We start from the raw sequence: 27,055 nt of genomic DNA on the forward strand, positions 1-27,055 counted from the left end.
CAAGTCTCAGTAAGACTTCTCTCCATCTTTTTTTTTTAAGTTCATTTGGTTATTTAGAGAGAGAGAGAGCGAGAGAGAACCCACATGCAAGCAAGGGAGGGGCAGGGAGAGAGGGAGAGAGAGAATCCCAAGTAGACTCCGTGTTGTCAGCACAGAGCCTGATGCGGGGCTTGAACTCATGAACTGTGAGATCAGGACCAGAGGTGAAATCGAGAGTTGGACATTTAATGTACTGAGCCACCCAGGCGCCCCTTCTCTCCACTTTTCAAATGCAAATACAATCTGGCCTTAGCTTGTACCTTGTCTATTAAACATCTGCAACTAGCTACATGATTCCAACCTTCTGTACTTTTCTCTCTGAGGATTATTATTATTTTTTTTACTTTCAAGGTGCTATTTCTATCCTATATTTAAAAAGTTTTCAATTTATTTGGAGCCTCAATAAATTCTGCCTTTCTGGCAGAAAATTTTTCAGATTTTTCATCATGAATGTACTGTTCTCCACTTCCTCTTTTTATTTGCTCTCCACCACCTTCTTGCTTTCCTTCCCACCCCTGAACACAAACTGCTTGCAAAAAGCTTACCAGCTCATCCTCTTTGTTCATTCCAATCGCCTTTCTTTATCCTCAACTTTCTGAGTAATTTTGTGAGATACTCCCTCCTCTTCTTTTTTTTTTAAATTTTATTAATTTTTTTGTTTACTTATTTTCGAAGGAGAGAGAGACAGAGTGTGAGTGGGGGAGGGGCAGAGAGAGAGGGAGACACAGAATCCGAAGGAGGCTGCAGGCTCTGAGCTGTCAGCACAGAGCCTGACGCGGGACTCGAACCCACAAACCATGAGATCATGACCTGAGCTGAAGTCGGACTCTTAACTGACTGAGCCACCCAGGCGCCCCCCTCCCCTTCTTTTTTTGAACAATAGAAACATTTTCTGATTTATGTCCCACTTCTCTATCTCAGACCCGTTTTTCAACGCCCTATATGAAGCAGAAGTCTAAACTCCCATTATTAGTTGAATGATCTTACATATCCCCATAAATTCAGCTGGCACCTGCATGCGAACGCATTCTGGACATACCTCAAGGTCTTAGTTCTCAACTGAAAATAATTCCGTTCCTACAGGTATGCATCTATGTCATGTCCCAAAAGGCAGAACATGGTACTGAATATTTTAAAAGATTAAGGATATCAAAATAATGTGTCAGTGACAGAACCAGTTTGGATGAAAAATTAAAAGTACAAATTCTGAATATCCCACATACATATGTAACTGAACATTTTTGTCATTATCTGGTTTTTCACTAAATTCCACTTACTCTCAATTTAAAATATCTCTCTGTACAGGGATGTCTGGGTGGCTCAGTCAGTCAAGTGTCTGACTTTGGCTCAAGTCATGATCTCGCAGTTCATGAGTTCGAGCCCCACATCAGGTTCTGTGCTGACAGCTCAGAGCAGGGAGCCTGCTTCTGATTCTGCATCTCCCTCTCTCTCTGCCCCTCCCTGGCTCAGGCTCTGTCTCTGTCTCTCTCTCAAAAATAAATAAACATTTAAAAAACTCTGAAGTATCTCTCTGTACAAAAGAAGCCAACAGAGTAGCGCAGAGACTGCACTACTGAGGTCCCAATAAACTCACCTTTTTGTCTGCATAGTAGGGGTCGAGGTCCTCCAGGGGCTCTGACACCATGCCTGGTGGGATGTCCCCGTAGATGAAGGGCAGCTGTTTGCCAGCTTCCAGGTCACTGCTTGGCCTTGGGCCTTCTTCGTCATCATCTTTCTTTTCTTCTTTGGGTTCCTTTGTTTTTCCTTCAGCAATACGTTGTTCAATGAGGGCAAGAGACTGTCTTGTGAAGTAGACAAAACTCTGAGGTCCTGGGGGAGGCAGCGTTGCCATCTTTTCATCCTGTATATTTTATTTCCCCTTCAGCTCCTTACATAAGAGGCCTAAGTGGAAACAAAGAAAGAGATAGGTGTTTGCTAGCAAGATATGGCACATTACAAAAAATAAAAAATGGATTTTTGGTTTCAACTACAAGAAGTAATGTGTTCACAGAATTATTATGTTGAATTAACATTTACTAAGTGATTACTATGTGCAAGACTTATTTTCCATGCTATCTAACCATCTTTATATAAAAATTTGATCTTAGACAATAAATTTCATATTAAAAAATAAAGGTTTATAGATTATAACTTTAAAAAATAAATTCTAACATGTAAAAATAAATTTGATTTTAATACTTCCCAGCTTCTAAAATAAAAAAGTGACAATTTAATGGAAAAAAAAACTATTTACTTTTCATCTGTATTTAGTTTTAGTGCTATTGAATCAACCTTCCTTATTTAAAATTCTTTATGACAGTGCTTCTTTATTTTTTTTACAGTTTATTTTACTTATTTTGAGCGACAGAAAGAGAGCAGGGGAGGGCAGAGAGGGAGGGAGAGAGAGAATACCAAGCAGACTCCACACCGTCAGCACGGAGCCAGACATGGGGCTTGAACTCATGAACCATGAGATCATGACCTGAGCCGAAATCAAGAGGCAGATGCTCAACCAGCAGAGCCATCCAGGCGTCCCACAACAGTGCTTCTGAGAGTACGACTCTCCAGATTCTCCTCTTGCCTCTCTGATCACCTGATTCTCTTCTGTCTTAATCTCATAACATACTCACAACCTCTGCTTCTCTGTCATAGGGAAACTCATTTCTGTGAAATGATGTGGTGGAAACATTGTTTTATTCTATTTTGCATATTTATATTATCTCACAATTACATACCCATTTACAAACCAGAAAAATTTTTTTTTTTCATTTTGAATTAAAAACAATTTGGAGAAATGTTTTAGGAAGAAGAAAGAAAAGAGATTCAGAAAATATTTGTGACAGAATCAATTTAAAAAGTAAACAAAACAAAACAAAACACCCTATGAGATGCATTCAAACTATGACTTCCCTAAATAACTTATATGTGTATACAAAATATTACAACACCTACAGAAAAGAAAAATACAAAATAAAAAAGTCAAGTTTCTATATATTATTACTTTGAAATGTTCTAAATAAAAAAGCATAAAAATAACAGTTCTTATTTTGAAAATAACAAACTCATTATTCCAGTGAGTCAGGGTAATTTTGTAACTTCTCCATTAAAAAAAAAATGAGTCTCTTCTTTTTTTTTTCTTTCTTCTTCTTCTTCTTCTTCTTCTTCTTCTTCTTCTTCTGGCATTAGGTTTGCCTGAGAATTGGGACACACCAACTTCTAATACATCGGCCCATTGTGAACAGCTTGAGAAGCTGTATATAGTAAGGAATATCACCAAAGCCAGAGGGAGAGTGACCTAAGAGAAGCCATGATCTGTTCTTTTATTTTCCAATGCTAAATATAAAAATCTAGCAAATCACAGTAGTGAGAACACAGATAATATAGTTTCAGAAAAGAAGTGGGAGAAGCTAAAATTATTCTTTTCCAGGCCTCTATTTCCATATCAAACAAAATGAACTTCAATTATGTGTAGAACACAGTCGATGACTTTTCCCCTCAGTTATTTGGGCACAGTATAAGAAAATCCTTACCAGAAGTCTATGTATTTTAAAAGAGACTTTGGTAGCCTGTTAGAAACTGGCACCAACATCAATCTGAGAAATAAGGCAGTGAGTGCAGTTTCCACTTGGGTTTAGGAGATTCTTCAACACTTTTGTAAATCATACAGGTGAGGGGAAGATTACCTTCAGCGTACACATACCTGTCTCTTGGAGAAAAGATGTCTGGAGAACGGATATTTTTGTACTCCCTACATTCAACTGGAAATGTCACCTCTTTCAGGAATTATTTGACAGTAAGTAAGTAGATGTCATGAACTCAGATGTCCAATCCCCAGTTCTACTCTCCCTATTTCTTTTTCCCTTCTTTCTCTTCCCCTCACGCTCTATTCATGCACACCCTCAGCATACATATTCTGATTCACTAAACTATATACAGGCAGCAGGGCTGGTGGGTGATTCATGTCACTGGTACCATTCATGGGAGGTATTTTCCTGGACAGGATAAAGTGAAGAAAGATACTAAGCATCTGTTTACAACCAGATCAGATTCCATCATCATCCTCTAGTTTGGAGGGTATAGAGGAAGTCACTGCCTCCCATCTGGATGATGGGAATAAATAATGTGTACAAACTTTTAGAGGAGAATTTTGCAATATCCGTCAAAGGCCTTAAATATGTTAATTCATTTTTATTGCTAAATAACCTCCCTTCTAAGATTTATCCAAAAGCAATAGTCTCAGATGTTCCATCTGTGAAGATGTTTACTGCAATGTTTGCATAATATTGAAAAATTATAATAAATCTAAAAGCCTAACAGTCAGGGTTTCAGTAAATAAAAAATGAAAATATAATGAAAAATTGAGTGGTATTTAAAGAATTAGAATTTTTAGGGGCTCCAGGATGGGTCAGTCAGTTAAGCAACTGACTCTTGATCTCAGCTCAGGTCTTGATCTCAGGGTCATGAGTTCAAGCCCCATATTGGGCCTTGCACTGGGCATAACGCCTACATTAAAAAAAAAAAGACTGCTTTTAAAGACTATTTAATAAATTATAAAATCTTATAATGGACAATTAATGTATGTGTTACACATACACATACATGTATATTCATGTCAATTTTTTAAATGTACATAAAGTCTGAAATTAAAGGCACAATATATTTAATGAGGGTTATTCACAGCTGAGGGAACATGGGTTACTTTTATTACTTTTTTTATACCTTTCTTCATTTTCCAAAAAATTTTTAAAATGTTTATTCATTTCTGAGAGAGAGAGAGTGTGAGCAGGGGAGGGGAGAGAGAGAGGAGGACAGGGGATCTGAAGTGGGCTCTGTGCTAACAACAGAGAGGCCAATACAGGGCTAGAATTCACAAACCATAAAATGATGACTGGAGCTGAAGTCGGATGCCTAACCAACTGAGCCACCCAGGCACTCTTCTTTATTTTTCAAAGTTTTAAATCTGGTTTTAATGTTTATTTATTTTTGAGAGAGAGAGAGAGACACAGCATGAGTAGGGGAAGGGCAGAGAGAGAGGGAGACGCAGAATCAGAAGCAGGCTCCAGGCTCTGAGCTGCCAGCACAGAGCCCGCCATGGGGCTTGAACCCATGAACCATGAGATCATGACCTGAGCCGAAGTTGGACACTTAGGTGCCCCTATTTTTCAAATTTTTATAATGAAGATATCATGCATTTATTATCCAAAAAAAAGTACTTTGAAAAGATGCACTTAAATTTATTTGACTTGAACTTAATACATTTAATAAAATCAATCAATATTTATTCTTTTTATGTTTTAATTTAAAATTTTGAGAAATAATATTACCATATTTCCACTTACTAATATTAGTATGACTGCATCTTCTTTTCAATATTGCACATTAGCCTCATGTTAGATGATACTTACACAACTACTGAAAACAAAAAGTGAAGGTAGTATCCTCGTATCTAGGATTTCTTACAGTTGAAATAGATGTAAAAATATTTATTCTGTACTCTCTTCCTATTACCTATTTTCTATGCATGTATGCATGTACTATCTACGTATCTATCATCTGTTTTTTTCCTCATACATTTTCCCAGTCAAAGCACTGTCAGCTTCCAGTTCATGACAATGGTTATCCCATGTTTTATCATCCCCTAGTTTCCAAATTCCCATTGCAATGAAAACAAAGATGGACAAGAGGAAAAAGTTTCATGATATCATTGAAAACCAGAGAAGACACTGAAGAGTTTTTGCAAATCCGAAGAAGAGAGAAAGACAAGTTTCCCCTGATGAGAAGATTAAACCAGAAGCCACAGCCTACACTCATCTGAGAATGTCAGAAGAGAGAAACATTTCTGTCCAGCAGAGAAGTCACAGAGTTGGCCCACAATTAAATAAGTCAGAAAACAAGTTGACTAAGGATTATTCTACCCAACAATGTTGCAAGTCATATTTCCCCGCTTCCTCCTCTATATTCAAGTGTGAAGCAGTGGGATTTATCTCCAGGCTAAATTTAACCCCAGACTAAACCAAAAAAAAAAAAAAAAATCTCTGAATTAATTGAGATAAGACCACCTATGGTGTTCATTTCCATTTTTACTAGAAGCAGGGCAGGTTAATTTACTACCTTTTTCTCATGTGTTTTGAATTTCGATTTCTATTTCCTTTTTTTTTTTTTTTTTTTGAGAGAGAGAGACAGAGAGCAGGGGAGAGGGGCAGAGGGAGAGAGAGAGAATCCCAAGCAGGCTCCATACCCAGCACGGAATCCTATGCAGGGCTTGATCCCATGACCCTGGGATCATGACCTGAGCCAATATCAAGAGTCAGACACTAACCGACCAAGCCACCCAGGTGCCCCTCTTTCTATTTTTTTTAAGTTTTTATTTACTTATTTTTGAGAGAGAGAAAGAAAGAGAGCATGAGTGCACATGAGAAGGGAAGGGCCAGACAGAGAGAGAGAGAGAGAGAGAGAGAGAGAGAGAGAGGGTCCTAAGCGGGCTCTATACTACCAGTGCAGAGCCTGATCTCTCATAAACTGTGAGATCATGACGCAGGCCAAAATCAATTTGGATGTGTAACCAACTGAGCCACCCAGACTCCTCCCATATTTCTAATTTAAATGTGTTACATTTTCACTGAATAATTCCTCAAATTATTTTGGTAAGTAATTGGGTATAAATTATAAAGCAGCATATCAAAAGCTGCTGTCTGTAAATGCAGTATGATTTGATATGTCATAAGAAAAAGTTCTGTGGCTAAATGTGGAAAATGCTGGAGTAGGAAACAAACAAATTTCTCTGCCCCTGGACAATTAGGGACTTTACACATTTAAGAGTTTGACAGAATTGATATGTAGCAGATCCTGAATCTGCTAGATCACAGAACTCTTCTGTTGTTGCTGTTTTATTTTGATAATGCCAGAAATGATAAATTATGAAATATTTCAAGCACACAGAAAAGTGTAGAAAGCATTAGATTTAACAAACTTTAACAGTTTCCCATATTTGCTTTGGACTTTTAACTTTTTGTTTTTTGAAGAAATAAGAATGTTCGGTTAGGGTTGAAGCCCCCATCACTGTTCTCAATTCAATTATCTTCACTTCCCCACCTACTTCCTCAGGGAAACCTAAAGTCCATAGAGAACCCTTTGCATTTCACACATTAATCTCTCCTATGTTCTTCAGAAGACACTTTGGAAACACTGGTTTGAAGAACAAAGTGGAACAATGGTTTGATGCTAAAATGATAAAACTGAACCTATTTATGTAATATTAATTACCCTTTTACCCTTGTGCCCTGTGGCTTTGCTAAATTCTCTTACTGGCCCTGGTATTTTGGTAGATTATTTAGGATTTTCTATAAAGGTGGACTCTTCTTGCCTTTTCTTTGCCCATATCCTAAAATGTAGCAAACCAGATACACACACAAAGCCTACAGGCATTCCTCCCCATAAAGGAAGGATTTGTTTGGGAAACAGACCCACATAAGGCAGAAGCAACCCTGAATAACAGCAACATAGTCTTTCATTCAAAATTATTAACAGATAATTAAGGATGAATTGGTAATCAAAGATGACCAAAAACATAAAACTGAAGGATTCGGATGAACAGACCAAACTCCTAACTCTAGAAGAAAGAAAAAAATTGTCAAACACAGAGTAATATGAAGGGGTTAAAATTAGTATTCTCAGAGAGATTTTAGAAGATAATCTCTTACTGAAAAGAGTAGGCTATCAAAAAAAAAGGGGAATCAAAAAGAATAAAAATTCTTGAAGGCATGACCATCAAAATAAAATTTTTGATGTAATATTTGCTGAAAAGAAATAGAAGTCAGAATTTTAGTTACCTTTCAAAGGTACGTTACCAGGATGGGGCACAAGTGAGAATTCTCAGGTATGGAGATGTTCTATACTTGGTCTGTGTGATGGTCACACAAGTACATATACATGAAAAAATTCATAGCATTCTATACTTTAGATTGCCTAATACAGTAGAGTAAAAGAGCAAAGGAAAACTCACAATAAAATTCAGAAGATGTGCAATAATTTTGGGAGTCCCAGCATCAGTCTCAAAAGAGGGAGCAGCAAATGGAAGAGAGAAAATAATAAAAGAATTGACAGAAGAAACTTAATCACGAGTCATCAGGCTGAAAAGTATGAAAGAAGTTCAGTTAAAAAGATAATTCTAGTGAAAATTTAGAACTCCAATAATAAAGACAAGTTTTGAAACAAAACTATACATTAGACCCATAATCTATATATTAGGGTAAACTGGAGACAATTGGAAATTTATTTTGTTAATACCTCTCTTTCAAAGGCATAACGTGTCACATTGCAAACTCCCACAGGGTAAGGAACGTGTCTTCTACTTTCTCTGTTAGATGAATAGGGAATACTTTTTCAGGTACCATACATGGCTGGCTTGCTGAATGTATGATTTTCAGTAATATCAAATTTCACTGAATCTGACACCAATTCTTCCATAATTAGGTTTAGAAATTGGCATTACATTATACTAACACCAAGAATCCATAGTATGGAATTAACAAATCTATTCCCTATTATTTTCTTAAACATTATGTTTTAAAAGCTCTTTTCACTTATGTTAGGTAATAGTAAGAAGGCAGTTAAATACTATTTGTCCCTATTGTTGCCAAAAAAAATGTGTATGTCAAAACAAGGGTATGGTCCATTGTGGTTCTCAACCAGAGTGTATAAAAGAATCATCTGTATAACTTAAAAAAATACAGCCACCAGGGCTTACCCAAGTAATACCAAAATAAATTTTTGGGAAGAGGTCCTAAGCTTGCCTTCTTTTAAAGATTATAAATTATTGATGTGAATCCCCTTTAAGAACCATTTTAAAGCAACAAATGCATTAAATTGAAAACATCTGGTGAATACACACAACTTAGTGACCAGGTTTTACTACTTAGTAGGAGAAAACAAATTCAATTAAAGATGCCCAAAATTTTTTGGATTTTGTTTTATTTGAAGAGTAGGAATGTAAAATATCAAAGTTTTAAAACTCCATTTTAAAATTGAAAGGGTAAACATAAAATCCATTCAAGAAAAGCACCACTTATTTTGAACTCTGAATGGATTTTATGTGTTTTATATGTTTCTTTGAGTTAAAGAAAGAAAATCTGGATTGAGAAGACACAAGGGAGAATGAGAAGTGATGTTGAAGGATGGAAGGAAGATGATAAACCAAACAGGAAAGGAGAGCAGAAGAGGAGAGAAAGAGATGCAAGGTTAACAAAAATACCCTCTCCCTTGGAATACTTCCAGCTGTAAAATTCAAGACAATGAAAAAGTAAAGCAAGTTGTTCGCCATGTAAATTTTAGTTCTAATTCTCAATTTTAAACATCACTCATGTTGCTCACATCACTTTATCTCGATGAGGCCCGGAAACCACATTCTTGTATCCTTTGTTCCCTCCATTTTCATTTGACGCATGCAATACTCCTGGCTGCGGTGCCCTATCCTCACTCATCCTTCAATCTGGTCAGCAAGAAGAAGGAAAACCTACTCCTATTGTAAAATAACCAAGAGTTACATCTATTTTTCCAAGTATTTGTTTTAAAAAGCTGATCTCTTACGGTGACTATAGTCAATAATACTGTACTGAATATTTGAAAGTTGATGAGAGTAAATCTTAAGTCTTCATCAAAAGGAAAAGGAAAAACATGTATAACTATGTATGATATCAGATGGTAACTACTTATTGCAAAGATCATTTCACAAGGTATACAAATATCAAATCATTATGTTATACAGCTGAAAGTAACATAATGTAATATGTCAATTATACCTCAAATTTTTTTAAAAAAGCTGATCTCTGATCTTCTAACTTTCAGGAATGACAACATTGCAAAAAAAACCCACAAAGATACTAAAAGATATTAAGAACTAAAGAACTTTATGAATACTATTTAAGAGTGTATACACTTCAAAAAAACAATTTTTCTCTTTACTGAGTTTCTAGTTTCTCTTTAAATTTGAGTTTCTGCAAGACATTGGAAATACAGCTCAAATTCCAAAATGTAAAATAGGGGGTGCCTGGGTGGCTCAGCTGATTCAGCATCCAACTCTTGGTAGCTCAGGTTATGATCTCATGTTCGTGGGATCCAGTCCTGCACTGGGCTCCACACTGGGTGTGGGACCTGCTTGAGATTCTCTCTCTCCCTCTCTGTCCCTCCCTCATGTGCGTGCTCTCTCTCTCTCTCTCTCTGTGTGTGTGTGTGTCTCTCTCTCTCAAAATAAATAAATAAACTTAAAAAATGTAAAATAGGTAAAATCCTTCAGGGATAGGTAATGTATACCATGAAGAACACTTGTATTCAATACAGAAAAATCCAAACTGGTTCTAGTAGCTCACAGATAAGTAATCATCTTGACCTTGTTCTACCTTTTATAGCTATTGACTCTGTCCAGATGACTTACCTTCTTTGAGCTTCAGTTTCCTACTTTGAAAAATGTTAATAATCACTGCCTCAAAGACTGGTTAAGATTGGGATGGTATGTAGAGAGTTTTGCACATAGCTATCATGAAAAAATGGTGCTGTTAATAGTATTAACTTGTCCTTCCATTTGAATTCCTTGCTTAGGTAAATCTCATTATGCACCTGTAATTAAGAGCTATTAATTTCATCATTTGAGGCTATTTCAGTTTATAGGAATTACTAGCCTTTTAAACATGAAACATGTTTCACACATATGTGTAATAGAAGCAGACTTTTGGTTTACATTAGTGATGCAAGTGCAAGTTCTGGAGCTAGAAAGCCTGGAGTTTGGATCCTGGGTTTGTCATTTACTAGCTATGTATGTGACCTTCGAAATCCAAGATATGCACCCCTTCTGAGACTGGAATCATTGAAGCATGTAGACTAGAACCAGTTACTTTAAAAAAAAAGATGATATTAGACACTGCAAGCAATCCTAGGATAAATACTGATTGCTCAGAGGTTTATATTGCTACTGAATTTCCTTTACTTAAGGAAATTCCCATTAATTTATTTCTGTTGCCTTGAACTTTATATGGAGAGTTGGAAAATACGGTTTTTTAATTAGACAAAGTTACGTGGCTCAAGAGCTATAGTTAAGATTTTTTTTTCTTTTTTGAATTTAAGGTATTTCTGAACAAGCTTAAAATAAAATGAATTCTTCCACTTGGCTCACCTTCTGGGAAGCATTTAAATATCATTAATGGAGTCTGTGAACAGAGTACAAGAATGATCCCTTCCTTCAAGTAAGAAATGTCACAGGCAGTCTTTATATAGAGTTTTAGGGACTCTGGATGCTTGGTATGGCTGCTAATAGACTACTGTTCTCAAAACTGTTTTCCTGGAGTCAAATATCAGAAGCAGCCTCCAGGAAGTTGCTTTCGGGGATTCCTTTAGTCCTCTGGGTCCTGTTTCGTAGGAATACCTCCTGGTTCCTTTCACATAGGAACAACCCCTGAGAGTGAGATTAGGGCAGATTCCCGAACATGCTTGAGGTCCAAATTGGGAATCTCCCAGAAGTCACTTACATGAACCCCGAAACCAATGTTTACCTAAATGACTGAAAGGAGAAAATGTGGGCTCTGCCCATTATCTTACACTGGCAAAGGTCCCAGTGGCCTCTATTGCTTTCTTGGCCCCATGGCAGCTACCTAATACTGGAATGCTAAATTGTACTTCCCAATTGATTTATTAATGTCAAAGTGTCAACTCTGTTGTGGTTCAGATAGGATATGCGTGTATTATGTCCATATAATTTTGTAATATGAATTATGCTTTGGTGATGATTATTATTATCAGCATACTTTGTCTTACATATGAAATCTACATTTAAAAAATGGAATTAATCTCTTAAAATATTTCCCATAGAATTCTTTTAGCAGTAAACTTTTTGACAACTTTCAGTATTTCTTGTAGAAAGCAATTCGAATTTCTTGTTTAATTTCTTGATTAGAGGGATTAAGATAAGATTAAGATAGGACATTTCCATATATCAAGGAGGAGAAAAATTACACATTCAGGACTCTGTAATAACCTCAGATTCTGTTTTATATTCTGTCATTGAGTCTCTTACCTGCAGATAACTTTGATTCTATGTATTTAAAATTAAAATTGGTCCAATACACCATTTTGAAGGTCTGCCAAAATCTGAATCAAATTAGGTCAGATCTAAATTATTTAAGACAGTGGACCCGAAATAAAATTAAGTAAAATAGAATGTTTTACTGATGCTCACTGTTGCCAAGTGAAAAACTGCTTTGAAAATGTCACTTCTCTGGAAATAGTGATATTTTCCCACAGGTAGAATTTTAGCTGGAGTACCATTAATTTTTAAAGCATTCTCAAGGCACCACAGAATCTATACATGAGCATTTTCTTTTTTTTTAAATTTTTTTTTGTTTATTTATTTTTGACAGAGACAGAGACAGAATGCAAGTGGGTTAGGGGCAGAGGGAGACACAGAAGCAGAAGCAGGCTCCAGGCTCTGAGCTGTCAGCACAGAGCCTGACGCGGGGCTCGAACTCACCAGCTGTGAGAAAATGACTTGAGCCGAAGTCGGACGCTCAACCGACTGAGCCACCCAGGCTCCCCTACATGAGCATTTTCAAAAGCATTGTAAAATAAATCATAGCCAACATCAGCAGTGATAACTCATGATGATATGTTCCCATGATAGCATATGAGAATGGTACTTTCCTCTTTCTCTCCAAAACTCATAATTTTGATCTAACAATGAAAAAAAAAATGAGAAAAATCCCAACTAAGGGCCATCCTACAAAATACCTCATCAGTATTGGTCATGAAATTATCAAGGTCAGCAAAAACAGGGGAAGTCTGAGAAACTGCCATAGCGTCACAATGCCAAAGGAGATAATGATGGTTAAATGTAATGTGGTATCCTGGATGGAATCTTGGAGGAGGAAAAAAGGCAGTGGGGAAAAACTATGGAAGTATGAATCAAGTAAGGACATTAGTTAATAATAATAATGTACCATTATGGTTTCATTACTTGTGACAAATGTAGCATAGGAACGTAAAGTGTTAACAGGGGAACTGAGTACGGACTCCATGAGAACTCTCTGCATCAGTCTTCCACACAGTTATACTGTCTGCATCAGTCTTCCATAAGTCTGAAACTATTTCAAGACAAAGAGCGTATATAAAAAAAAAAAGAAACCAAAGATGTAGAATTACACTAACATTATGTAAAGTTAAGAATGTTCCATCAAATTTGAGTTGATCAAGTAAATATATTGCCATACATAGGGATCTATACCTAAGTGATAACAGGCCTAATTAAAATGGACTATAATTAATATACAAAAATAACATTTTACACAGTACAAAATAACATCACTTTGATCAATAAGAGATCCATGAGAAATGCTGATCAACCTTTATGCTTGGAAGGATAATTTTCTGAAAATGTGCTCTCCTGGGTAAGGAATGAGCTTACAACTTATAAACACAGAAATAGACTGGAGTCACAATGTCTGAGTCCTAATTGTACTTGAGAGTCATTATGACTAAGTAGGCCAAAAAGTACATCTGCTAGGGATTCTGTGTGTATTTCCTTTTAGAATAGTGGCAATTTAACTTACTCAGTGGTGTTAAGCACACTAAATATTTTTTAAGTTAAGACTTAATTATATATTGATATTAACAATTCTGTTAAGACACAAAAGACTCTCTTTTGCTTTCTGTGTTACTTTAGAAACTGTGGGGTGACACTGAGATGAAAGAAACTGATTCGACTTAGAAATTCTCCTTCTACTGTCATGTGAATACTGATACCATGATCAAAACAAGGCAGTGGACAACTCCATGCTGGCTGTCACGGGGTTCACTTAGCCATTTCTTATAACCACAAAGGTCTCTTTGGCCACAATGGCATTTTAGAATCTTCTCCTATTTGTTCATAATCTTTCCATCCATAATATCTGAAATCCCATGATAAAAAAGAAAGACATCATCAGGAGAGACGGAAGAAGCAGTGTTTACTTCCAGTATGAAATGTTATGATACATGCTCTCTTCCACTGGAACTGAAAAAACTTCCAGATCAGTCTTCCCAGCCTCAGTGCATGAGAAGAATATCAAGACCATATAAAAAGGAAGACAAAGCTGAAACATCCGAAGACAAGCAGAAGTGCCCTTTAGTCATCCAGTAGCTCTGCTATTAGATAAGAAAACCAAAGCTGCTAGAAGACTGAATCTGGAGAATATGGGAAAAAGATAATAATTAACCCAGGTCTGAGTCCAGTCTTATCTGCTCCTTGAATATGAATTTAAAAATCTCTGAGTAGTTTTTCATTTCACTGATAGTTGAACACTTGAAAGCATCACTGGAGGAAATCAGAGACAGATACACCTTGACTAAGAAATACACTTAAAAATCTGGTTCCATCCTTGGTAGGATGAACATAGCACTGATGTTGCAAACCAAGATTTTTTTGTCAAGAATAAATGCTACATCACGTCAGATACCAAGACAATAGGCATAAACTGGGACTGTTCTGGGCAAGCTTAGATAAATGCCCATCTTTTTTGAGAAGTTCTAGGAGAACTTAGCAAATAGGACCTAAGACCCTGCTCTGCTTTGTAATAGTTCTTTTTATGAGAGCACAGGAAACAATTGTCTTGATCAGAATTCTTTATCAGGGTATGCCACAGCTACTGTGTGTTTCTCTGAAAAGATTTTATGGCTGCACAGCAGCAATAAAATAAGCATAAACAGAACTAAAATCTTAAATTCTTGGTATTTAATTGTACTGAAATCACTACTGTTTGGAAATCCTATACCTTGATTAAATGGCATCCTAGTGAGCTACAGAGCTTGGGACCTCCAATAACTGAAGATTCCCAACTTCAGGCTGAAGGCTGAAAGCACCATGGGTCATATCCAAATACTGCTTGGAATTGCATTTAATCTGCAATAAAAGATCTATGAAACTCCTTGACTGATTTTTTTAATTTGCTGTCTTCAAATTTATGTATTATTTTGTTCAAAATAAATACATAATTTTAGTTCTAATTTTGGCAAACCCTCCAATACTTCATGAATATCAGTTTATTACTTTAGAAAATTGTATACATTTTCAAATTGCTGATTGTTCTACCTCTAATATTTTGCCTTACCCTTGTCCAGTCTAGGTGCAGTAAAACCAATTATTATAATCCATTATACTTAGGGATTTAGGTAATGGCCATATTATTTGCTTTGTTATTTGAAACTTTAAAATTAAAGTTTTTACATTTAGGTAGGTAGAATGGAATTAAGAGAGCCTTTGTGAATCTACATATAATCCTTTATTTCTTCAGTATATCTCCATTTGCTTTTAACTTTATAGAGTTTCTTACGATGTCATCAGAAGTAAGTAGTCAAATATAATTCAACCTTATCAATTAATTTTCTATCTTCATGATGGATTTATCCAGTCCATTTCACTAGAAAGCTAGTTTGAACCAGGGTAATTCTCTCCAACCCCCAAGCCCTGCTAACTCATAGTTATTCCTCATCAGTATTAAGGAGCTGTCCCTGAAAGTGAGGTGCCCTTAACTGTATCACCATTTAACTGCAGTCCATAAGTAGAGAGTTGTACTTAACTGTTAGAATTAGATGTCTCTGGGAACCTCTAAAATCATGAAATCCTCGAGAGCAGTGTAACCTTAGCTTATAACTGTGCTTGGAAAAAAGTAGACCTGCCACTTGATTTTCTGACAATATGGTAATGTATTCTGATGATGATATATTATATATATTATATTATATTATATTATATTATATTATATTATATTATCAGAATAACATTATTCTGATAATATCCTTACAATCCAGAATACTAAAGAGAGTAAAAATATCCTTCTAGAGTGAGGGAGTTCTGTGTTTTTATCCCAGTGCTGGTTGCACGATTTGTTTAATTTGGAGAATTCATTGGGGTATACATTTAGGATATATGCATTTTTATATAAGTATATTGTACTCATGAAAAGTTTAAAAAGATGAATGTGAAATGAAGAAAAACATTTTTCAAAAAATGCAAACTGAGAGAATTCATCGCTATAGTAAATACACATTAAAGGAACTTATTAGGCAGAAGGAAAAGATCCTAAGAACAGAAAAATGGAAACACAGAAAGAAATGAACATCAGAATGGGTGTGTCTGAGTATATAAAACAATTTACTAGACAAAAGTGAACAATGACTACACAAAGCATTAATGATATCTTACAGATTTTAATACTATGTCAAATAAAATGCATAAATGAATTCCAGCTTGTATATTTTCTTAAATTCATCAGTTTGTATACATGAACTAGATTTCGTTTCATCTTAACTGATTTTCAATTATTTCAGTCTATAACATTTGAGTGGTTTTATTACTAATTGTTCTCAGATTTAAAAAAAAAAGTAGATGAAATTTTTCTCTTTGTGTAGAAAATAGTATCCTTGAAGATTTCAGAGTATACTGTTGTAAAATATTACTATTTTTCAAAGTAGTCTTATTTTGAAAGACCCTTCACTAACTTAAAATTAGAGAATAAATCTTAAATGACCAACCATAAATTGAATTATTTGCAATATTATTATGTGTATTAAAATTTATTTTTAAATGCTGTCATACTAACTGCTAGCAGAATTAATGGAATACATTTGGGAATTTTTCTTTATTGAGCTACAAAAGCCTAAAGCAAGACAACATAAATATTATCAGTTTCCAATTGTTCAAATTACTAAATAGAAATGAAAGTAATCCTAATTTTAAGATTGCCCAATTCAACTCCACTTTGCTGCAAACCAGATATGCCCATGGCTACTCTAACACTACTTAATAGGAGGCAAATTATAGTTAATATATTATAGTTAAGATATCTTACTTTTGTAAATCTTACCAGAATAGATAACCATGTGAACACATTGCTGAGGCTCCTACCTGGCTTAAACTTCATTACCTCCTCCGTGAACTCACTTATCACCAGCACAAAATAACATGGTCATGAACAACTTTGTATGTGTACTTTTATAGAGCTGTTTAAGAATTACTGGGAAACTGTTCCCTGGGAGCTTAACTGCTGGTTCCTAGGGTAATCTATATTTAAATGGGCTAAGCAGTGGCAAGTTCCTCTCCAGAATGGCTTTACTGTTTTACTCTCCCACTGGAGTGCATGAAGGTTCTGTCCCTCTACCTCCTCACCAATATTTGACATTATTCATTTACACATTTACAATATTCTCTTCCCAAGTCGAATCTGTCTTAATATTTTTCTAACTTTTACCAGACTAAGAAGTGGAAAACCACCCTTTCTTTGTTTAGTATTCCTGTGGTCTAAAATGATGCCGGGGTGCCTGGGTGGCTCAGTCGGTTAAGCGTCCGACTTCGCTCAGGTCATGATCTCGCAGTCCGTGAGTTGGGGCCCCGCATCCGGCTCTGTGCTGACAGCTCAGAGCCTGGAGCCTGTTTCAGATTCTGTGTCTCCCTCTCTCTCTCACCCTCCCCTGTTCATGCTCTGTCTCTCTCTGTCTCAAAAATAAATAAAACGTTAAAAAAAATAAAAAATAATAAAATGATGTTAAGCACTCTTTGTCTGCCTACTAGAGCTCTGGGCTTCTTTTATGTAAATTTGTTGTTCTTATCCTTTTTCCAATATTTCTGTTGTGATTGTTGTCTTTTATTGGTTGATTAGTAGGTATTCCTTGGATATACCAGATTTTAATACCTCAGTGTCAGAATTGCAAATACCTTCTATTATGTCATTAACTTTCTTAGCGGTATCTTTTCTTCATTGAACAGGTACATTTAATTTCCCTTATTGTAATGCTCTGAAAATATTGCCCAATGTAGCCTCCTTCACCTCCCCTCCCATAAAGTGTTTTTACAATATGTCTTAGTACATATTGAGACAAGTCCTCTCCTTTTCTACAAAAAGCCAACTGAAACTTATAGAATAATTTGTAAGGAATTTATACATTTATAATATTGTCTTCCCATCCAAAAGTATAGAATGACTTTCTAATGAAGTGGATAATCTTTTATATCCCTTTTTAGAATTTACATTTTTCCTACGTAAGGATTTGTGTATTCCTAGTTACATTAATCTACACACTTCATAGTTTTATGTTTCTATTATAAATGACATCCTATTTTTTTTTAAGTAGGCTTCATGCCCAGCATGGAGTCCAACATGGGGCTTGAACTCACAACCCTGAGATCAAGACCTGAGCTGAGATCAAGAGTTGATGCTTAATTGACTGAGCCACACAGACACCCCAATGATGTCCTATTTTTTAAAAGCATATACATTCTAGTTGGTAACTGCTGCTAATGTGACTTTGCATCTAGTGATCTTTAATTTTCATTTCTCATAGTTTTTCAATTTTGTATTCTCAATAGATGATCATACTTTCTAGAAGTAATAACAGGGTTTTTTTGCCTTTTCTTTTTCATTTCTTGGAACACCAGTAAAGAATATGAGCAACCACTTTGTGTCAGATACTGGGTAAGATCTGGTAATTAAATGACAAAAAAAAATGACAAAATGCCATGTCCTCAATTTTAACTGCTTCTTTTTAATATAATCTATTTTTACTGTTACTTTTTACACTCTTCTTATCTCTTCATAATGCACTATTTCATAGTTAACTTATAAAATAAGGGAATTCTCTATAGAATTACAATTTCACAGAGTTAGAAAAGCACCACAAATTATCTATTATCTAGGTGGGGAGGTGCTATCCATTGCCACTAGATGGCATTTATACTCAAATGTAGGATGATACTATTTGAAAATTATACTACTTGAAGTAAAAATGCCTTCTTTTGCTTCAAGCATATACAGTACATTGATTCTAAACATTCAGTCATTCTTTGTCTGATTGTACATACATGACCAATCTTACATAATCAGATACTAATTTGCTTTGTTTTTTAATCCAAAAGCAAATTATAGATTTGTGTATGCATATGTATACACACACACACACACACACACACACACACACACACACACACACACACATTTTTCCTATCCAACATCCAATCTGCCTTCCTTCTTATCTGGGTGAATGAAGATTTCCCACTGTGAGTAGCAGTGTTGGGACTGAAGCCCTGCCTCTTACTGTGGAAATCTAAGGCAAACTGCCCTTCTTTCCACTCCTGCTCATGGGGTGAGGCCACATCTCCCAAGCTGATCCAAATGGATTCACTTGCCTTTTACTTTGACCCTGGAATGAGTGAAGCCAAGGTGAAGGAGGGGCTGGTTGGAATTCCTTTGTGCTGGAGCCTTTGTGCAGGTATGGTGGCATCTAGTTGTAGCAGAATGGTGCAGCAGTCCTTGTCACATGGGCCTGCCAAACAGCTCTAGTCCTCCTGTTGGTCTGCTCATTTCCCCATCCAGCTCACCCAGCTTCTCAAAGCCTTCCAATGACTCTGTGAGGGCCAAGTACCTTACGATAAATATCTCTTTGGCCTGAGACAGCCAATGTCTGTTCCTCTTGCTCTCAGCCAATATTCTTGTCTAATATGGGGAAATTACTTTTGACTCACTGTGTAGAAACTAGGTTATGACAAAAAACAAGCTAATTTTAGACAGGGAAGCTTTGCTAAGTGATTAAAGCATTTCTTCGGAATTAGCTGAAAAATAATTATCTGAGATCAGAAGTAGTGATTTGAATGAAAAATAATGTAGCATGCAAATGTGAAATCCATTTCATATGCTTGCTTAGTTTATAAAAGATATGATTATTTTGCTTATAATCTCTATTAAAAGTGTTTCTGCAAAATCAGTAGTCCCAAACTTGTATTATTCAATCTAAATTCAAACTTTAACACTCACTTGAAATATACTTCTCTTTTATCTCTACCACTATTATTCTCAATGTTTGAAAGTAGAATCATAGTCATGTACATACAACAAACTCAAGACTATTCTCTAACCTGACAGGATCGTAATTCTTCAGTGAGCAGTACAAGGATTGTGAACTGGCTAGAATAAAACAAAACAACTTTGATATTTTAAAATCTTCAAAATTAAAATTTCTCTTAAAATTACATTTTAAAATCATGTCATTATAAAATATTTGAACCTTTTCATCCTTAGGCAAGTCATGGACATATAGCAATATTATTATGAGAAAAAGAAATACTACTAATAATATAATTAAAATAACAATGTTAAGAAGGCTATATTATATGATCCTGGCCTAAATTAGTAGTTCCCAACAGGGCAATTCTTCCCTACACCTTCCCTCAGGTTGGATTGCCAGACTTAGCAAATAAAAAAATCACAACATTCAGTTAAATTTGAATTATTTCTAGTTGCCTGTGCACATTTTGGGATAAGTAAAAAAAATGCATGCAACACACCTATTCCAAAAATGTATTTATTGTTTATCTGAAATAAATGATCAGTATCTAAGTTACATACATCTTTCCTGAATATTTCCTTGATGATTTGGCTTTCATTAATAGTTACCTGTTTTGCAGAATTTGCTTACAAAATTCCTTGCAATTAAAGTCTATGTTCTATTTACATTGTAACCTATCTTTCATAGTAATCACATCAACTTAGCTCATTCTTTGAACATTCAGTAATGAGAAAAAATGTTCAACATTAGCTTTATGAGCTGGGATACTGAACACATATTGACATAAAGTCAACAATTCTAAGACATGCTATTTTTATGTGCTTCAAAAAGCATGTGTGCTTTATGTCAGGAGAGTTAACAACTCTGTAAGACATGCTATATTTTGACGCCCATAATACTATCTTTCATGACATAACTTGCTTTTGTATTCTTTTTTTTTTAATTTTAGAGAGAAAGAATGCAAACAAGGGAGAGGGACAGAGAGAGAGGGAGAATCTGAAGCAGGTTGCACGCTCAGCGTTGAGTCTGTTGTGGGGCTCAATCCCATAACCCTGGTATCATGACCTGAGCTGAAATGAAGAGTTGGACACTCAACCAACTGAGCTAGCCAAGCACCCCAATGCTTTTGTATTCTTAATGATCAGGTTGTATCTCTCAGACTATAACTTTTTTAAAATGGTGTCCACTGACAGAACTTTGCTGTAAATTTTTATTCTCGTCTTGACTACACATGATAATTCTACTTATTCCTATTCTGTAAGATTATTTAGCAACATCCATATATAAGAATCAAATTCTTCAAAGGATGAAATCCATTACAAAATATAGTCATGACAATTGCCATTAAATTATTCTCTTCAAGATGGATTTTCCCCCCACTTATTCCTAAGTAATGTTGTCTCTTTTAATAAGAGCCTTGGCATTTAAGGGATAATATTTTCACTAATTTTCCCTTTTATACATTCAACAAGTTCTTTTAAGCAATGGAGCACTCAATAACATTTTCTACTCTTCTTTCAAATTGCATAATCTTATAGCTAAAGAGATCATGAAAACTATAAACAAGAAATAAGTAGGCTTCACTCAATGGGTTATTTCATTATTATTTTTTTAATATTTATTTATTTTTGAGAGAGAGAGAGAGCATGAGCACAAGCAGGGGAGGGGCAGAGAGAGATGGGGACAGAAGATCCGAAGCCACTTCACTCAATGGATTATTTTATTATTATTTTTAAAAATATTTATTTATTTATTTTGAGGGGCATGGGGGGTGGGGATCTTAAGTGACTCTGCACTGGCAGCAGAGGGCCCGATGCAGGGCTCGAACTCATTAACTGAGTTAGATCATGACCTGAGCCTAAGTCAGGTGGTTAACCAACTAAGCCATCCAGGTGCCCCTCAATGGATTACTTTAAAAGTCAGCAAGAGGGACATCTGGGTGGCTCGGACAGCTAAGCGTCTGACTCTGGATTTCAGCTCAGCTCATGACCTCATGGTTGGTGAGCTCTAGCCCCACATGGGGCCCTGCACTGACAGCACAGAGCGTCCTTGGGATTCTCTCTCACTCTTTCTGCCCTTCCCTTGCTTGCACATGCACACACGTGTGTGCTCTCTCTCTCTCAAAATAAACATTTAAAAATTTCTTTAAGTCTTCAATTCAAACTGGATCAATGCTGAAATCAGAAAATAATTTTATGACAATTACTGCGAACATAAAGGACACCAGGTACTGCTCATCATGTACAATATGACAGAACAGCCAACACCATCCAGAGACTCATTTGTACTTTGTTTCAACTTCAAATAAACACTGCACCTTTAGGCAAACATCCGCTAAATGTACATTTTTATTATCTCCACCAAAAGAAGTACAATTTTTATGATTACTCCTAATTCAATAAGAAGAAAGAGTACTTGCTGTGATACCTGGTGAGAAGAGTCTAGGGAGAGTCCTCTAGGGAGGATACTGGACATCCTACAGGAATACTTCCCACAACAAAGAATTATATGGCCCCAAATGTCCACCCTGCTGAGTTGAGAAACTTAGGCTTAGATCACAATTTCATCTGGTGGCCTCTTTGATATAGCAGTGGCTATGGTTCTTAAAAACTTACTTTCTAATATCTAATTTGGCTCTAATTGCCATTTACATTGTAAACTCCCTGAGAGGATGGCTCCGTTTTTAGTTCTCTATCTTCTGAGGGGTGTTGTAGGCTGTCAATAAATCCACAAAGGCTAGTCACTGTTTTCAGTTACAATCATTCCATTGTCACTGGATTTTTAGTCCAAACTTTGGTACTCATATTAGACTACTCTCTGTAAAGAGTACCTGCACTAAGCTGTAGACCTTGAACATTGACTCCAATTCATTTGGGAAATATTGACTATTTCCATTTTTTTAAGGGAACAATGACCTTGAAAAAAATAAAGTGGAGAGAAAGGAGATTGGAGAAGAAGGTAGATGCAATGACTAGGAATTGATATAAGCAAGAAGATGAACAAAACTGCATTTTACAAAGCTCACATTACCCACAGGGTAGAGGGTGGATTTACAGCTGAGAGGTCAGCTAGCAAGTGATTATGGTGTAGAGGTGTGGTCATATTTGAGAGATCATGAAAAGACAGAATTGACAGATGCATGTGGAACTCCAGGAGTGAGATGAGAAGCAAGGATTACTTTCAGCTATCTGAGTTAGTCAACCAAGTAAATGCTCCCATAATTCCATACAGAAGAAAAGCCAGGAGGATAAGGCTTGAACAAGGAAAGAAGATGATGGGTGAAGTACTTAGCCATGCTGTTCTGGAACTCATAACATGAGCCTGGGTTGGAAATGGTAACTTTGGAGTCACTAGAATTTACAGAACTATTCTGACCAGGAAAATTCCTACTCCGTAAAGGTTAAGAGTCTTTATGAGGCATGATACAACTACTTGCATAGAAGTATTTAAAAAGTATTTTGGAAACACAAGGACACAGAAGTGAGTTTGAAGTGGTATAGAAAGACCAGTCAGGTCAAGAAGAACATGGTTGAATGCAGATTTGTAAGGCTGGACTGTACAAGCCAAGATACCTTCTTTTTAATCCTACCTCTAACACTTAGAAGCTATGTCTCCTTGGTCAAGTTACTTAACTGGGTATCTCAGTTTACTCATCTGCAAAATGACTATGAAAAGGACATTTGAGAATTAAATAAGTTAATAAATATAAACTTCTTAGAACAATACCTGAAACAGTAAGATCACAATAAATGCCTGTGATTATTGTAACAACAACTGTCATTATCAATCAGACAGGGGAAACAAAATGAACCAAGGCATTAATGCACCAAAATACCCAAAGCGAGTTAAAGAATGATAAGAGGACTACGGAGGATGGCAGCACTCTACCTAAGGAGAGATACATGAACTGGCACTTATTAGAACAGTAGTAGTGACAGGCATTCCCCTTCTAGAGGAGTCTTTTCATCAATTTTTACAGTTATCAGCGCAGCATTGTGCGTCCATATCAGAACTAGGAAACGAGATTCACGTTAAGCAAGCGTGGGAATCACATCACTTAAAAGCTGCATGTTTCATGTAAGCCAGTCACTTGTAACAACTGCGCATGAAATGGCATGCCCACTTACATGAGTCACTGCATTAAGGGTGGTCCAAGGTAAGACAGTCTCATCAGGCATTTATAGGTCTTCCAGCTGGGATGGGCTCTACCAATCAGGGATCATTTTTCATCTTTTGTTTCGGTTCTCCTTACATTTAACTGATACTAGAGGTTGCTGTCACAACCCATCTAATGTACACATGTACAACAGCACTATACTTACAGTATTTGTTGTCTCTTCCTCTCTGTGCAATATGCATTTATTTTTTAAATCTTTATTTTGAACAAGTGATTCATAATGCCCATGTGTCTTACTATGCAGATGTTTACCTTGGTCATTTGATTCAGTTGAATTTTGTCAAGTTTCTCCACTATCAGGTTACTCACTTTACCTTTGTTGTTGCTAAGTATCTTAGGAAAGATAGCTTAGACTATGGAAATCCTGTTTGTCTTCAAACATTTGCCCACTAATTTTAGTATCCCCCAGTGGATCTTGTTTGCAGTATTTATTACTGTGGTGTTTGCTGACTGGTGATCCTCTGTATCTCCAGAGTCTCTGTTAACATAAGCAGCATGACTTAGTGATATCATTCACACATTTTTATATGTTTCCAAGGAAACAGAACCAGAAAGTTAGCCAAAGGTTGAACGGTCAGGGAGAATGGGAAAGGGTACAGTTAACCTTTTAGCCACAGAGGCTGGAAGCTTCTTAGGCTACAGAGTGGGTTGTGAGGCACAAATGCATGTAGAGGACGAGAAAGGAAAAAAATGGAGGAGAATAAGAAGCTTCTAAACTGGGTGCCAGAGTATTGCTGAGAATTGTTCAATATATTTTGCTGGAAAAAAATTCTTTTATGCCTTTAGTTTTTCTCTTTAGAAATCAGTGTCAATTCTTGAAGTCAAGTTGGGGTTGGATGTGTACCTTTTGGCCCATTTTTATTTCCCTGTCTCTCCCCCCTCAAACACTGTATTTACTCCTTCCTCCTCCAGCTAATGTGTTTACTAAGGACCCTGTTCTTTTCAGTGGAAGCACTCATCACACTTTGAATTATTTGCTTGATGTCTATCCTCTTGGCCACGTGGTCAACTCTGTGTGGGCAGTAACCAAGTTTATTTGTCCCCAGTATATAGCACAGTGCCTAGAACATAAATGTTGATATACATTAAATACTTACTAAACAAATGAAATAAAATGGTTAAGTTCTACAGTATTATGTATATGCTACTCTAGGTACATCAAGTGTTCAATAGGCTACCATAAGCCAGTTGTGGAAATATTACATATTCCTTACAAGAAAATGTATTCCGAGTTCTTAATGAATGCCTTACATATGAACTTCTACAATGCAACCCACTAGTGTGTTTCTAACAAGACTTTTCCTTTATATGAATAAAAACAGAAAAAGTGTCCCTCTGTAAAGTATCTTATTTTATCTGATTAACACACGTTAAAATATTAATATTCTAATATTCTTCTTTAAAAAGCATAGTGAAAAACACAGCATCACTTAGTTAATAAAGACCATCATAATATAGTAGGAAAAAGCACTATCAACTTTAAAAAATACCTATATTAATTTCCTGGCTCTTACTCTGGTCACTTATGAGACTGTGCGCTGAGAACCCAGCTTATCCTAGCACCAGTTACCTCACTTGGAAAATATAAAATTTAAATGATGGTATTTAAGTTCTTTTCCAATCCAAAAAGTGTATTTAAATAGCTATGACTTTGTTTAGCATGTTTTGAATAAAAAGCACAATGTCAGTAAATGATTAATAAATCCTTCACTATTATTTGAAAAAGTAAAAAATAAGCCCAAATTAGCCCATTACCTGGAACAAAAGAGGAAGGAAATATGTGTGCTCTAATATTAATCCCCACCTTTGAGAATCCTGGGGAATCTGCCCCATTGAAAAACTACATTACCCAGTTTTCCTAACAGGTAGGGGTGGGACTAGTGCAGATATGAGAAATGTTTCATGGTACCTCCTTGCACATGCCTGGAAAGGGAGAAGTTGTGTCCTTCCTCCTTTCTGTTGCCTTGAATTTGAATATTAGCACTCCAATAATCAATCATCTTAGATTACAATGTGATCAGACTGGAAGTCAGGAGTAACAGAACAGAAACACACAAGGATCTGGGTACTCTCTACCAGTTCTGGAAGTCTACGCTGGGTTTCTATTGAGTGAAAGGATAAAATCTGGGAGTTTAAGCTACTATGTTCAGGTCTCTAGTATGAGCGGCTGAATCTAATTCCAAATGACACTAAAATAGTATCAAATAGCAATTAAATTAATATTAATTTGATTCATATTAAATTAAACTGAATAACTCAGTATATTTAGTTATTTTTAGTAGGATCAAATACAACACTGACATATTTCGTACACTTTTGTTCTTTTACATATATCAAACTTTATTGAATTTTTCACAATTATTCCTAATTTTAAAAAATTATCTTAATTATCTTAATTAATTATCTTAATCAGTGCTTGATATGTTACCACACAGGTTGATTCTCTCAAGAAGCATAAATTTTATGAATTTCAGAGGGCTATAAAACAATCCCATCATTAAACAACCTTAGTACCATAATTAATATTTTTTTTCCAGAGAGAAATATAAAGCACTGAACAACTATATCTTAGGTACCATTCAAGAGAAGGTCCAGGCACAGCAAAATATCAGTTTTACTTATGAGAGAATCCCGTGGAATTCACCTGCAAATATAGATATAATATTTTAATAAGACTCCAACAATTATAGCATATATAGGCCTTTGTCAAAATGATCTGTATATAAATGACTATATTCCAGCAATTCTTCCTAATTCAAGTTTTCCAAGACCAAGAGTGACTAAATTTAGGATAATTAAAAAGACCCTATATGATATACACTCTATATCATATATATCCTGTCTTGTGTGGGCTTTATTTGGGGCTTTACAGTTTTGGGGCCATGGCATTTTTAAGGCTGGGGCAATTAAAATTATGTATTGAGGACAGATGTTAATTATTAGGTTTTCATTTGCAAACCAACCCTTATGAACCAAGTGGAAACACTG

The 27,055-nt window shown here is 35.8% G+C and overlaps 1 protein-coding gene and 1 long non-coding RNA gene across 2 annotated transcripts in view; one reads left to right on the plus strand and one right to left on the minus strand.

Moving 5' to 3' along the window:
• SCN9A (sodium voltage-gated channel alpha subunit 9) overlaps positions 1 to 27,055 on the minus strand; it is a 165,553-nt gene that overhangs the window by 101,123 nt on the left and 37,375 nt on the right. Inside the window, exon 2 of the mRNA XM_027055575.2 lies at positions 1,634 to 1,941. Coding sequence (XP_026911376.2) covers positions 1,634 to 1,891 — 258 coding nt within the window. The 5' untranslated portion in view covers positions 1,892 to 1,941. The remainder of the gene's footprint in view (positions 1 to 1,633; positions 1,942 to 27,055) is intronic.
• Positions 1,077 to 12,960, plus strand: LOC128314051 (uncharacterized). Its single transcript, XR_008295409.1, has 2 exons — positions 1,077 to 2,593; positions 5,682 to 12,960. It is a non-coding gene; the product is annotated as an uncharacterized LOC128314051 (long non-coding RNA).

The sequence above is a fragment of the Acinonyx jubatus genome, chromosome C1 (assembly GCF_027475565.1).
Source record: "Acinonyx jubatus isolate Ajub_Pintada_27869175 chromosome C1, VMU_Ajub_asm_v1.0, whole genome shotgun sequence".
Taxonomy (NCBI): Eukaryota; Metazoa; Chordata; class Mammalia; order Carnivora; family Felidae; genus Acinonyx; species Acinonyx jubatus.